The sequence below is a fragment of the Crotalus tigris genome, unplaced genomic scaffold, assembly GCF_016545835.1.
Source record: "Crotalus tigris isolate CLP2741 ecotype Arizona unplaced genomic scaffold, ASM1654583v1 scf7180000019156.414591, whole genome shotgun sequence".
Classification (NCBI taxonomy): Eukaryota; Metazoa; Chordata; class Lepidosauria; order Squamata; family Viperidae; genus Crotalus; species Crotalus tigris.
This window is the reverse complement of record NW_024097406.1, coordinates 315768-331432: the sequence shown is the minus strand read 5'-3', so window position 1 is coordinate 331432 and position 15665 is coordinate 315768. Positions and strand designations below refer to the sequence as shown.

General features: G+C 36.0%; 1 protein-coding gene across 3 annotated transcripts in view; it reads left to right on the top strand.

The window, feature by feature from the left end:
* Positions 1 to 15665, top strand: part of ASCC3 (activating signal cointegrator 1 complex subunit 3) — a 222247-nt gene that overhangs the window by 12745 nt on the left and 193837 nt on the right. For all 3 annotated transcript variants that reach the window (XM_039360142.1, XM_039360140.1, XM_039360141.1), the window contains 4 exons: positions 6236 to 6356; positions 7188 to 7395; positions 8851 to 8992; positions 10724 to 10849. In XM_039360142.1, coding sequence (XP_039216076.1) covers positions 6236 to 6356; positions 7188 to 7395; positions 8851 to 8992; positions 10724 to 10849 — 597 coding nt within the window. The remainder of the gene's footprint in view (positions 1 to 6235; positions 6357 to 7187; positions 7396 to 8850; positions 8993 to 10723; positions 10850 to 15665) is intronic.

Sequence of the window (15665 nt, the reverse complement as noted above, 5' to 3'; positions counted from 1 at the left end):
TAGCATGGGGCCAGGTTATCTGCTTCTTTCTCTTCGCATTTGCTCACCCCAACAGATCTGGCAAAGAAGGCATGCTGTGAGTCCTGTCTGCCAGGAAATTACATTTTGCAGGTCCCAGGAGGTGGGCCTTCTGTGTAGCACTCACTTTTCTCCTCCCACGCCCAAAGTGAGATTAGTCCCATCCCTTTCAATATCCCACACATCCCACAATCAGGCCAGGGGCACTGGGGAAATTTTGCAGTGGCTCCTTTGCTGTGGTTAGTATCATCTTCTTCTGTTTTGTGTGCCTTTTTATAGTTATTTTTTAATTGTGACTTTTTTTTAAATTAAGGGTGAGATGGGTAGCTTCACAAATATGTTAAATAAATAAACACGATTTATTGGACACATCAGTGTATCATACAAGCCAAGAATTAAGAAAAAGGAAATGAATTATAATTTCTTCCTGCACTTAGTCATGAGGAAAGAATAAAAAGCTGGATTTTGAGTATTCCACGGAAGCTTAACCAAGTAACAGAATAACAAAGTTGGAGGTCTTCTAGTCCAGGGGTCCCCAACCCCCGGTCCATGGACCAGTACTGGGTCGCGGTATGCCAGCAACCGGTCCACACAAACAAGGAAAGCCCCATCCACAGGATGCAGGCAGCACACAAACCACACCCCCTCCGGTCCACAGAAAACTCTCTCTCCATGTAACCGGTCCCTGGTGCCCAAAAGGTTGGGGATCTCTGTTCTAGTCAACCCCCTTCTCAGGCAGGAAACCTTATACCATTTCAGATAGCTGGTTGTCCAGTCTTCTTAAATACTTCCAGTGTTGGAGCATTCAACATTATAGAAGCTCATTCCAATCCAGCATGGCTATAAATTGTAAGTTACTTTTAAATGGGAGCCAGACCACTGCAACATGTAATCTGACATATAATATGACAGTGCCTTGATTTGGAAAATTGAATTGCTACTCTGTGGTTGAGCCAAGCTGATTTGATCCATTCATTCTGTTAGAAACAGAATGTCTTGTGCTTTTAAGCCACTTTTAGCATTCAGATCAAAGCAGCATAGCCCCATTTCAGTATTAACATGCTCTTTGAAGCTCCAAAGAGCTGTAGTTCAATGCTGGTTTTAAAAGTATTGATGTGCCTCATCGTACCTTTTCCATTTATATTCTTTAATTAACTTTTTCTGCAACACTACACAGTCCAGGAACTCAAACTAATTGCCTTTGGCATTGGAGGGACCATCTTATTCAATATACCTTAAAAGTGTATTATTTTAAATAGAGTACGGTAACCCTTATAAAATCCATCCCTGGAAGGAAACGCAATCCAGTGCCCTCAAAGTATTTGGGAGAATTTTAAATCTTTTGCTGCTGGCTTCATCGGCAGAAGCTGCTGCAGGTTGAAATTCAAATTATTTGGAAGGACCCAGTTTGTATAATTGTACTTTTTTACAGCATTAACCACAGACTGTTTTTTCTTCTTGGCTTGGGTAGAATTCTTAATCAATCAATCACTTTGGATTGCAGCTATTTCTTCATGTTTTCCAGTTATGCTGCTTGGTGACACATTTTAAAATCTCTTATTGCGATGATTTCCATGTAGTTTTCTCTTTGCTTGTTTGTTTCCATTAGTTTTTTCCCTGTCCTCCTCTATGTATGTTATACCCAGAGTCCATATAGCAGGATCCACCTATCTTGGAACACTTACATTCGCCTTCATTCATGACTCCATATAGCAATTACATTTTTGAATTTGGACCTTGATGGAGGGGTCCTAGGCTTGTGTTCATTTGACTACAGAGCTAAGCTATATGCAGATTTTACTAATAGATGCAGAATTACCTTCTGTACCGGGAGATGAGTAACTGTTTGTTCCTTAGAAAGTAAGAATTTCAATAGTTTATGTAAGATGCTTTCTTTTCAACCTAACATGTGACTTTTGAGTGTTTTAAATTTGGGATCCTAGACAGTAAGGACTAATACGCTTTCGAACACTTTCCTGGCTTACCAATTTATTTGTTATTAAGAAAACAAACCAGCAGAAGACATCAGCATCACGTATAATTCCAGAAAGTTTCAAGAACTGTGTCGTGCAGAACTAAATGAAGCTTGTTGTTAAAAGTCTCTTTCAAAAGGGAAATAAAAAGCACCTCTCTTCCCAACTTTTTCTGCACAGGGCTCTTTGTCAAGCACAAAAATCTAGCATGTGCTTTTGTTTACAGTAACAGGAAAATGGAGTCTTAATTGTTGCAAACCAGATGCTTCCAAATCTTCCTTTCTAGTCCACCCATGTTCCCTGCTGGCACATTTGTCTCTAACGGCATCCACGACTTGACTTTTTCATATATTAGCTGTTGCCCTTTCCCTCTCCCTTTAGATGAATCAACATCCAAATCTCCCAGATGCCTTCCAGCTGCTGCTTTTCTTCTTTGCTGATACAGGACCAAAGTTTGCTTTCAGAGCGCTTCTATTGCAGCTGCTTCTTTCCTAACTAACATAGGCAGTGCTTGTGAGCTGCTATGTAATCAATTAGTTTCTTTTGAAATGGAAAATGGCTCCAGCAAAACTTTGTCTGAAAGTTGATCTTGTAAAACTAATGTAATAATAATAAAATAAACTAATTTGACTCGTGATTTTTTTAATTATTGCAGTGGTATTGGGCTTTCATCTTTGTAAGCTGCCTGGAGTCACTGAAAGTGAATTGGGTGGCCCTATAGATTTTCTTAAATAAATAAATAAATTTTGTACATGTAATCTGATGACACTTGAGTTCTCCCGCTTGTTCAGGACCAATTAAATTGGAGCTGATCCATTTACTGCTACATACTTAGTACAGTATTTAAAACTGAAATTGGTAGCAACTCCTACAGCTCAGCATAATTTGCCATTATTTATAAAACCGCAATTAGCTGAAGTTTATTGTTGAGACCCATTTGGATTGGAAACAGTATTCTTAATGCCTGTTGTATCTTTTTTTTTTGGCGTTTTCATCAATGCATGTGTTATAAAGACATAATTATCTAACAGGGGCATATTTTCCTTGATGGTCTCAAGCAGTTCAGTGTTAAACAATGCAGGGTTGTTCATTTAGATATAAACAGTGCATATTTTACATATGCAATGGGCCAATTTGGATGGCCCAGTTTAAGCACACAAAGGGAAAAATTGCAGCCTAGAACTCTGGCCTATGATGTTACTAAGAAATTCAGATATATTATTTACAGCTGCTAGGTTTAAGCATCTGTCTACAGCCAAGGATAGAAACCTACTACATATTGGTGAAAACAAGCATGTGCTATTTCGCCTGGATCTCTTCTGTGGTATCTTCATCTTGTCAAGAATTTTCTCCCTCCAACTCTGCCAAACAAACTTTGTTTTGTATGGTATACTAATCAGCTTCAATTTCCTCTAGTTATATAATAGTAATTAGAGTCAAGATTTTGTCCTTCTTGAAGGAATGAAAATGACTATGCTTAGAAAGGCAGAGATCCCAAAATCTTTCAAGAGCAGGTTGTATTATTTTAAATTAATGTTTTTTAATTTTAATAATAGAACTTCATGCCTGTTGGGAAATAGAATTAAAAATCCCACTGCTTTCAAAGGTGTTTTGCCAAGTGGTGTTTTGCGAGATCCTTGATGTAAAAATAAAAACAACATTTGGGTGCTTTATATCCCAGCCTATTTTCTTATCGAAAGTAAGCTTCATAAGAGCAAAAGCAAGCAACGATGTCCACGAAATAAAGATGCTATAGGACCACCTGTAGCTTACCTAGTTTTGATCCAGTTTTCCACAAATTAATGCTAGAAGTTTTTCCTAGCCAACATCTCTACTGGTACAGGTAGTTTCCAGCCATTTGTTTAGTGGCCGATCGAAGTTACAATAGCATTTTCAAAAAGTGACTTTTGATCATTTTTCACACTGATGACTATTGCAACATCCCCATGGTCATGTGGTCAGTATTTGGACACTTGTCAACTGGCATGTATTTATGACGGTTGCAATGTCCCGGGGTCATGTGATCAACTTTTGCGACCTTCTGACAAGCAAAGTCAATGGGGAAGCCAGATCCACTTAACTAATTAACCAGTTGTTACTAACTTAACAATTGCAGTGATTTCATCTAAGAGCTGTGTCAAGAAAGGTCAAAACTCAGTCATACTTGGGGCAAAAGTCACTTAACTGCCTTGTTTAGCAATGAAAATATTGGGTTCAACTGTAGTTGTAAATCGAGGACAACCAGTATATATTATACAAGAGGTGTAATAATAATTAAGATTTTTTTTGTAATTATACTGTGATTTTGCGATATTCGTAGTATTCACTAATCGAAATAGTGTCAAGATACAGATATAATTACTAGCAGAAATCGCTAATAAATTGAAAATTGCTGTGTACCCATGGACTATTCAAGATATTAGTATGATTTATTGGAGTTAAGTCATGACTTAACGTATGATTGATGTTAAGTTGGTTTTCTGGCACTTGAAAGGACATTGTTGATGTCCTTATATGGAAGAAATGCAAATCAGATTTGAGAAAATTATATAAGAACTTTTTAGTATTTCATTGTGAATTTTTTTTTCATGTATACAGAATGATTGTATCAGGTTTGGAAAAATGTATAGACTTGCATACATAAATAGTAACATTCTCTTTTTTTCTGACTATATGTGAATATAGTCTTAGCAATGCTATTTAAATATTGTTTTAAATATCACACAAGGACAATTTATGCTTCCTCAGACCAAAAAAAAAAACAACAAAAAAACAGAAAGCCCCTCCTTTTCTTTTTCTCTTTTAATAATTCCTAAAACATGTAACTACACAAATGGCTTTTCTTAGGAAAGCAAAATAAGAGGCACAGTGACATTGGGTATTTAATTTTATCTTGAGTAAAAGCAGATTTCAGCCACAAACTTATATAATACTGTAATGTAATTTTGTAAGTGATTTTTGAAGATTATTAACAGACTTGCTTAAAGTTTTACAAAAAATTATAAAAGTGATTTTGCTGCTGTTTTGAAATTATGAAGTTGTGTTATTTGACATAGATCTAGTGTTGTGGAAGATGTGTTTGTTTGTTTCATTAAGTAGCATGATGATGTTTTGTATAATGGATTTAAATTATGGATTGTGAAGAAAATGTCTGCAAAGCTTCAGTCAGGGGAAAAAAACCTGTGTGTTCTATTTTGAATACTGCATTATATTTACTCTGCAGTTTTCAGAGGGATGTTAAGGATCCCTTTAGTCAAGCTTGTCTCCTGATGATTTTATGAATACATTTGTGAAGTTTTTGTGGCAACAGTATGGCAGAGGCAGAAGTCCTTGCTTTTTGGGGTATTTTCCAACTTCCTAGGCTTGGCTAAGTCATCTAGGTACCAGTTTGGCTTAGCTTTTTGAGAACCAAGCATTTAAATTTAATTTAGTTAATTTGCTAAATGGGGCTCTCTAAGTTGGCCAATCATACCTCCTTTGTTTTCCAACAAAACTAATGCACTAATATACTGAGAAGATTTGTAATTTCTTATAAATTAATTAATTTTCTGCTGCTCAGCAAGTATGACTGATAGTATGATTTTTTTTTAAATAATGCCTTGATTCATTTGAATTCATCTCCCAGAGTTCATAAGAACTGGTGTGAATTTGGACTTCCATACATGGATCATGTTCTGAATTGGTTTAGGTCAGTGGTTCTCAACCTTTCTAATGCTGCGACCCCATAATATAGTTCCCCATGTTGTGGTGACCCCCAACCACTTATACATCACCGGGTGCCAGGGGCGTGGCCAAAGAAAATGGGAAAAAAATGGGGGACAGCCTTGTTTGGCGACCCCCGTGAAATGGTCGTTCGACCCCAAATGGGGTCCCGACCCACAGGTTGAGAACCACTGGTTTAGGTAGTAAATTTTGACAGCGTTGATAGCAGTATCTGTCTGTCTGTGCAGTGCATTCATGCTGCTTGATGTTGAAATGAATCTATATAAATAAAAGAAAATGGGCTCTCTTAATCAGTTCTTGACCCTTTGTAGGTCATCCCCTAATGTCACTAGCAAAATCTTATAATATCTTTATGTGCATGGATTCCATGTGTAATGGCAAGTAGGAGAAATTCTGTATGTTTTTCGATTGTTGAACATGGTACCTTCTAATTGTGAATATGGAGACTTTTGTAAATAGATAGTATCAACCAAAATGATAAAATCATATTTTTTCTCCCCCCCTCCCCCCCCAATGTTCAGTTGTTTGAATTACTAGGACCTGAAGGATTTGAATTAATAGAAAAGCTCCTGCAGAACAGAATTACCATTGTGGAGAGATCTTTCTCTGGGCCAAATGATTACAAACTACAGTCTTTACAAGGTAAGTATCAACTTTACGAAGTTGCATAGTTAAATTCTTTCTTTAAGAAAAATAAATTATTTTATATATTGTAGTGAGACTGGAAAAACCAAAATTTTTAAATGCACGGTTAATTTCCTCCCTAAAGAATTGAAAAAAGCCCACATCTTTTTGAGATTTATTTTTTAAAAAAATTGGTGGACGTGATTGTCAATATAGTTTGATTGCATTTTTCTTTGGGAGATGATCCATCAGAATGCTCGAAATATTCAGGGTCTGTGATAAAGGAATTTATCTTTTAGTGTTCCAGAATAATTAGGTTTAAAATACATTGCTACGATAAATCAGTCTATGTAAAAAACCCCATCATATTTGCAAGATGGGTAGCTATATAAATTTGATGAATAAGTAATAAAAGCGTGTACTATTGAACATTAGACAACCAATACAAACATCTTCCAGATAGAAAGCCTTTATACACAAATTGAATTAAGCACTTAATAGGCCGAATTGAAGCTAGTTCTATTGAAATCTGCAAGGATACTGAAGGAATGAACTTGCAGTGCATTAGTTTAGGGGGTTTAATTTTGCCGGATATTTTGCTTTGCTATTCTATATCTGCTTCTTTTTTCAGACTTAAATCAGATTGTATTCTGATAATGGGATCTTCTTGATTCTATTCTATTTTGTAAAAGGATATCTGAAATACAACTGATATATCATTTTTTTTCAACATTTTAGTCAATTTTAAATACTTCATAAAATTACTTTTAAGCTTCCCTAGTATTGCTCAGAACCAAGAGTGCAGAGATCAGGAATCTATAAATAGCTGTGTGTGTTTCCATGTTACAGAACAGTGCAGAAAATTTACAGGAGAAAATTCTAAGCCAAATTATGGCTGCCAAGTCACCATTCAGTCTGAACAAGAGAAGCAGCTAATGAAATTATATCGCCGTGAAGAAAAACGAAATGCCAGGCGAGAAAAACGAACTGGGGATGAAGGAGAAATTCTTGTTGATGCAGGAATCTCTTTTGATCCAAAGGAGTTACGGATACAAAGGTAAGAAGTTTCAGTGCAACGCTATCCTTGATATTTGCCAAGCCTTTACTTTCCCTTAATTTGGTTCTATCAATGAGAAAGTTTCAATTACAAGTCAAATTATAATTAAAGCGTAGGTAGTCCTCGACTTATGACCACAACTGAGTCCAAAATTTCTGTTACTAAGTGAGACATTAATGTCTGCATGAACTTTGTCAATGCCAAACTGGAAGGATGTTCAAACCTTAGTGCCCTTTGAAAAAGCTATATGGAGGTAGAAAAATTCTATTTCTGGCAAGGAAGGGAATATTCTGAAAGGCAGGAATGGATGGTTGATTTGAATAATTTCTTATTAACCCTTTTTTTTAAGTTATAAAAATAATGTAACTTTTACTCTGCATTCTCCACTCAGAGGATCCCTCACACCAACCCACCAGCACCCTCCTTCCCGGGCCTCCTTGCGCTTCCATGCACACGTGCAAACACCAGCATCCTCCTTTCCCAGCCTCCCTGTGCTTTTTACAAGTGTTCGTCCATTATAACCCTAGCCTTTCTTTCCCAGCCTTCCTGTGTTGACACTTAGGCATGCATTCACCCATGCCCTTCTTCTCTGGGCCTTTCCGCACTCCCACACACGCACACACAGCCACTAGCACTCTCTTTCCATGGCCTCCCTATGATCGCACTTGATGCCCTCTTTCCTTGGCCTGCTTGCATATTCATGCACCTTTCATAGGCCACCCTGTACTAGCAAACAGACGCACCCTGCATCCTCCTTTTATGGCCTCCCTGTGATCACATGTACCACATCTGCTCCTTCCTTAGCTTCCCTGCACTCAGATACACACATGCCCTGCACTCTCTTTCTTTGGTCTCCTTGCACTTGCAGACAGGCACCCCACACTCTCATTCCTTGACTTTTCTGAACTCACATTGCACCAAGTTCCCCTTTCCCAACTAGTGCCTGATCTACGTCTGGCCTTCCAGGGACTCCTCCACCCTGTGGCACCTGGGCACTTCTTACTTGATACCTTTTTCACTTTCCACTTAATGACTTGCATATCTTGGGATTGCTTGGATTGCAATCACTAAGCAATGTGATTACGTAACATCGTGCTTTACAAGCACATCACTGAGCGACCACAATCCCAGTCCTATTTGCAATCACAACTTGAGGAGTACCTGTATATCTATGCAGAATTCTATAGCTTTCATTTGACTGAAGATGATAGGTGAGAATTGTTCCCCGTTTCTACTTCCCTAAAAGAGGCCATCGTGAATGACGTTAACGTGTGCAGACTTCTTTGCTCAAAGAACATTTGAAATGCAACACCACTCTGATGTCCAATATGAAGTTCTCTAACCCTCTAATGTTGAATTTGCTTAGTATTTGTAATCATTGCCATGGCACCACTGCATTCTGCATTGAGTTCCTATGAGTTTTGATTGCCACTGGTTTTCCTTTTGTGGTTACAGAGAACAAGCACTTTTGAACGCTCGCACAATGCCAGTTTTAGGCAGACAACGAGACATGGAATTTGACAAAATTCATTACCCGCATGTTTATGACTCACAAGCTGAAGCTAGGAAAACATCAGCGTTTATTGGGGGATCAAAGGTATGCTTTTAAAGTTTCCTTCTGAGTAATGAATTTAAGTGAGCTTCCTTAGAATAGTTTAGAATGGTATTTTCTTATTCGGAAGAGGTAATTTTTGTTCCCACTGTTTACCCCCACCCCTTTATAGAAACCTGCATATTTTCATACGGTGAGAAATGTCAATCACTTGGCCCTAAAGTTATCTATAAGAATTTATTCCCATTAATTCCATGAAATGGTTTGGGGGTTTGGAAGACTTTTGCTATATTCAGCTGTTTTTTCCTTGAAATATTGAAATCCTTTTATTGGCAAGGGGTGAAAGATGTTACTTGAAATTATAAATTAGATCTGCTCTTGAATAGAACCGTATTGTTCCTAATAGCTCTCAAGTTACAGAAGGTTAGGTATTCTCAGCTGGAACAATGGAAAAATGAATTTATTCATTTGTTACAAATCTCTGGGCTATAGATTCAGAATTTTCGGTTGTGTTGTATATTAATTAGGAATCTAAAGAAGTCATAACCAGATGGTAAAGTAAACCAGAATACCTGATTGTTTCATCGTAATTAGAACACCGGGAACATATTCAACTGTCCTATATTTACCACATTTTTCCTTTTCTTTTTTCTGCGTTATCTTCTGTTTATCTAACCCTTCACATTTGATTTAATCATGGTGTAATATCTACCTGTGTCATAATGCTGATTATAATTACTTGAATTAAGTTTTGAAGCAGGTTTGCACATTTCATTTTACTCTTTGGGACAGATGTTTCTTTATTATGAAGCAGTATGAACGACAAGAAAAAATATATTCAATAAAAGAAGGAGAAGGACAAGAAAGTAAACTCATTTTATCCAAAAGCTTTGTAGAAGTATTCTTACACTTTGCCAGTCCTTCTGATCCTTTGTACTTAAATAATCTTGCAGCTGCATAGTTGAAATTATTGGTTGACCAACTGAAAGATGCCCTCTCTGAGCATATGGTCAAGTAATTTTGCTGTTGAAGTAAACAGCAAAAAGCATGCAGCCTTATTCCTACCAAAATGTATTTCATTGGATAACATAATGGTACAGATTTCTGCCGCTAGTGTTCCTCCAGATGTGTTAGGACTGTTAAGTCTCAAAATTCCCTGCTGTCATGCCCTTTCTGGGAGTTACAGACTCTGGCTTACATAGAGGAAGGCTAGTCTTAAAAGGGATCTATAATCTACAATAGTATGTTAAACTTGTGTGCCATAGAAAAGGAACCATATGTGTTTTTTTTTTAATCCCCCTGCAAACAAGCTCATTATTTTCTTGGCTGTTTGCCATGAACTTTCCCACTCTTGAGCAGATAGTGGAAAGACCATCTTAAATAGTCAAATTTACAAGCAGGGATTCAGCTCTAGTTTCAATAAATGGAAGATAAAATGACATGCATTCAGATTACTGTATTCCAAAACAATTTTCTGATTTCTCTCTTTTTTAAAACAGCAACACTTTTTTTTACAGTCACTGTAGAATTGGGAAACATCTATCACACCAGAATTATTAAATGCAGTGAATTAACTTTAATAGAATTCCAAAGATTTGCTTTTCCATTTTTAGAAATTTTTGCTTGTTTTAGAGAATGTTTTAATTGATACTTAATTTGCTAACTGTTTAGCTAGCTGTAGTTTTCTACTCCTAACTGAGATGAAATTGTTGTATGTCAAACTCATTACTTTAAACTGTTCTTTCCTTTCCCTTTCTTCTTTTTTAATTTTTACAGATGTTTTTGCCAGAAGCTATTGAGAGAGAAAATAATAAAATGTATGAAGAAGTAAAAATACCTCACAGTGAATCAATGCCAGTGGGTTTGGTGGAAAAGCCAGTTTATATAAAGGATTTAGATGAGGTATGAAGAAATTCTTAATTTCGGTTCTGAAGCTTCTGTAGAAGCTTCAGCCTTTTATTGATCTATAATATAAATATTGAAACAATATTATGGAGATAAAGTAAAATTATTGTTATTATTCATTCAAGGTATTTGAATATTGAATGATTAATTTTCTTTAATAATGTATACATAATTTTTAATGTAAAGATTTTTTGTAAATTGTAAATATTATAAATTGCTTAGAAATAATATATGTTGTAGATATGTCATATGCAAGATGGCAGATATAGGATGGAAATATACAAATGGTTTGTAAGCCAAAAGTGACAACATTGAGACTGCAAGCTCCTATGTGTACTTCTGAATTTTATTCTCTGTACTGCTTGTCACACTGCAATTACACTAAGAAAGAATATATGTAAATTCCCTTTCGTGCCTTGGAGTGGGGTTGAAGAGGTCATGTGTGACCTTTTCAGTGTTGGAAATAACACAGAGATTTGTTTCTTTTCTGCTGAAGACCTTCACCTGTCCTATATTCTTAGAAACAGGTACTTTCATTTTAATGACCATTCATTCCATGTGCGAAATTACGATGGTACTAAATAAGTGGTAGTTATGGCTAGTCTTTGACGTTCAGCCATCCCAGTATCATCCTGGTCAAATAACAGAATAACAAAATTGGAAGGAACCTAGTCTAACCCCCTGCCCAAGCAGGAAATCCTATACCATTTCAGATAAAGTGATCACAATCTGGGAGCTTGGCAATTGACTCGCATTTATGACAATTGCAGCATCTTGTGGACACATGATCACCATTTGCAGCCAGTTTCCCACAAGCAAAATCAATGAGGAAGTCAGCAGGGAAAGTCACAAGTCATTTTAGTCAGTTGCTTGCAGCCTCCGCTCCTGGCAGCAATCTTTCCCAGCCTGATATGCTCGCACCTCACAGCCACCTGCACTCACCCCTCCATCTGACAGCAACCATTTACCTTATGACTCACATGTTACTCGCTTAACAACACAAAATCTTTGCTTTGCTTAGTGGTAATAGGCACTATGGGGATTGTTGTCACTAAGTGATGCTGTCATGTAATGTCATGCTTCATTACTGCATCACTTGGTGATGGAAATCCCGGCAGTCCCTGTTGCTTTTTTTTTAAATATTTATAGTTATTTGTATAATAAAATGAAATATGCATGCTAATTTTTTGAAACCTTGTTTCCTTGGATCAAACAGCCTTAAAAATATTCAAAATGTTTATGCAGTACTTTCAAGCTGTGAGGTGCTTGATTTTTTTTTTTTAATTCAACGGTTGCACTGTAAACTGACATTAAAGTAATACATCTTAGGCTCCAATTTCCTATGTAGTAGAGGTATCAGATGTGTTCCAAATTTGATGATAGATCGTACCAGACAGGATTGTGGGGAATAATATGCTATTTTTAGCTGTTTTCTATTTGGAAAAGGTCTTTGAAAATATTATCCAAACATTATATTTTAAATGTGAGGACAATAGTTTTTATAACTAATGCTAAGGATACTTTTTTTCAGCTTGATGTTTTTCAGATGAGTGGGTATAGAGCTCTCATTATATCCTAGCAGTATATTGGTGCCTTTGTATATAGCATGCACTCTGCCTATGGGTAGCTTTATATATTTATCCTATGAATAAGTACCGCACACTCCTTTTATCCCATTTATCGTACTTATTCAGCAAAATGTGTAGCACAAATGCACAGATTAGAACATTATTGCATAAATAATCTCAGTATCAGAAAAATGCCTGAAATATATTTTAGGAACAAAATTGTATAAACATCCTATCAAATAAACATTAAATAAAGGCAGAGAAAGCATAATTTCTGTCAATATAATAATATTTTAATGTTCTAAATACAATCAGCAAAAGAAAGAACGGCATAGTGGCATATTTGCCCGTAGAGTATTCACAGCTTCTAAAGTTGCAACTCTGTTGAGGACAGTCTCAACGTGAACTACTTTCAAAATAGATTTAAAAAATTTCCATTCTGTATCGGACACAAATCTAATGTTTTAACTACTGGATCTGCCAATAGCTGCATTCACATACCCCATGGTGACAAGATGTTTAAAAACATGGTTTATTGAACAAGCCATTGTGGCCTAACTTTCCCCGAATACTACATCATAATGGATAAATTTGCATATCATAATAAGCACAAAAGCAAATTTCTGGAACAATACAGTTGAGCAACATGATCTGCTGAATGACTCCTAATTATGGTGCATATTCAAGCAGAGCAGTGGAGAAGATAGTCCAGGTTCTTAAGGCAGTGCATCTTACAGCAGCAATCTGCCACTAATGTATATAGCACGAGTGTCAAACTCGATTCAGTCACATGACGTATCGTGACTTTTTTGCCGTTGCAGAACCAGGGTGGGTGCCACGTGGCCTGTGCGTGACATCTCTGGCCCGCAGGCCGCCAGTTTGACACCCCTGGTATATAGGAATTATAGGGGGGGTGTTCTCTTGAATAAATCTAGCGTAGAAAATAAGAAATATCAGTATTGGTGGTTATAGAGAATTTCCTTGTGCCTTTTACTTAAGAAAGCATCAATTATAAAACCAGTGAAGTGGTCCTTGCTGATAGAAATTGGGGACTGGAAATAATCTACATTGATTTTTGCCATGATATTAATTACCAAGCAGAAAGACCCAATTTAAATTATTGATTTTAATCAACCCTTTTATCTGTATGTTGGTTAGGCACAAAAGGTGCACTGTGTGATTTATTCAGCCAAATAAGATTTTCCTTCCACGTTAATATAAAACACCACAAAAAAAAGATATCACTAAACTTTATTTAGAACCTTTTCATTTTATTAAATATTGTGGCTCATTGGTTTATAAAACAGTCTAGGAATAGTAAATACAGAACCTCTCATATACCTTTGGAATTTCTTGTTTCAGTGAAGGTGCTTGAAACAATGTTCCTAAGCCATGATTTTGTGGAGAAATCCCTAGAATAGGAATTTTGTCGGCAACTGAAAAATCAGTCTAAATATTTAATTTTCTGGCCATTTCCAGCTTTACAGAAAGATCAGTTCCATCCTTTGCTTCCTTCTCCCCGATCTGTATCCAGCTGCCCATTTTATAGGCATTGCAATTTTAAAGATTTGTGCCAATGTATATTTTATCCTCGTACTTTTTCACCCTCTTTTTCATGTTTTTTAAACCTGGTTAAGGGAAGGGGGGGTATCAGTGATTGTAAGTTATGAAAGTGTTTAGGCAGTGAACCTGGATGAAAATTCCAGGAAGTAATTAAAGATCTGGGCATAATTCAAAACAGGTAATTTCCAATATTGGCAAGATTGTTTTGAACTCAGCGCCATCTACTATGAAAAAGAAGGTGATAGGACAAAGTAGAAACAATAGAGTCTTTTCAACACTTTGCTTCTCCATCATTGTCCCCATTATTGGCCTTTTAGTGCTTCCTAAAACTGGCATTTTCTGACTTTGGAAATTACCCAGTCTCTAATCTATGGCTCTGGATTTCACCAGAGGATTTCACCCCCAAAAGTGTTCTGATTGTTGTTGTTGTGTCAATCTCCTAGATATCATTTTTTTTCTACAGGTCTCTCAATTTATACTTTATACTAGTTAAAGTAATCACTTTATACTAGTTAAACTAGTCACTACATATCTATGGATAAGACATACATCCTATGTATATAGAATCTATGTAAAAAAAAGATATCTTCTGTATATTGCTCTAGGTTAGATTTCACATTTTTTGTAGAAAATTATCATTAAAATGTCATTTTTTGTTGCAATAAGTTACATAAGTGCTATATACATGTGGGGAAATTATTTTGTTATTGTGCAAGGAACTAGCCTCTACCCATAGAAAGGGTATACTTTTATGTTACATATCTATGGATAAGACATACATCCTATGTATATAGAATCTATGTAAAAAAAAGATATCTTCTGTATATTGCTCTAGGTTAGATTTCACATTTTTTGTAGAAAATTATCATTAAAATGTCATTTTTTGTTGCAATAAGTTACATAAGTGCTATATACATGTGGGGAAATTATTTTGTTATTGTGCAAGGAACTAGCCTCTACCCATAGAAAGGGTATACTTTTATGTTATGCCACAATGGAACAACAGTCTACTGAACAAGCTAGAGTTAGCTAGGTTCACACAATAGAATGACCTAATGTGATATTTAAATCCATTTATTGTGTGGAATAACAATTCTTATTTAAAGAGGTTATATTGGTAACTATTATGAAGAGCTATGAATGACATCTATATGACACTGTCTTTACAAACGTATTTCAATAAATTTCCTGGAATTTAAAAGATGAATACTTCGTTTTCATTCAGTTGAAAAAAAAAATGGCTGTAGCTTGTGAAATTAAGTTCATGATTTCTAAATGCGAGTGTTGTGTAATTTCTACTTCAGGAAATTCAGTCTGTCTTTTTCCATATAATTACCAAGTAACAACTAAAATTTGAATACTGTTATTAACCAGAGTTAAACTTTTGTGACAAAATGGCATACATAGTGAAAGTTACAAAAACAGATAATTATTTTGAGTTTTATATATTAAAAATCTGCTCTGAGTAAGAATAAAGCAGTGTCCTCTTTTTGTCAGTGTTAGGCATTAACAGAATATATATTATGTGTCCTACAAATTTATAGATGATAATTAGCCAGCTCACCTAAATGCTGTGATATCTGGAAATGTGCTTTTGGAATGGAAGAAATTAGAAATGCAACTTCTCTAAAAGCTTTTAGCCAAACTAGGCTCAAATGAGGGTTTTTTGCACATGCAAAAAG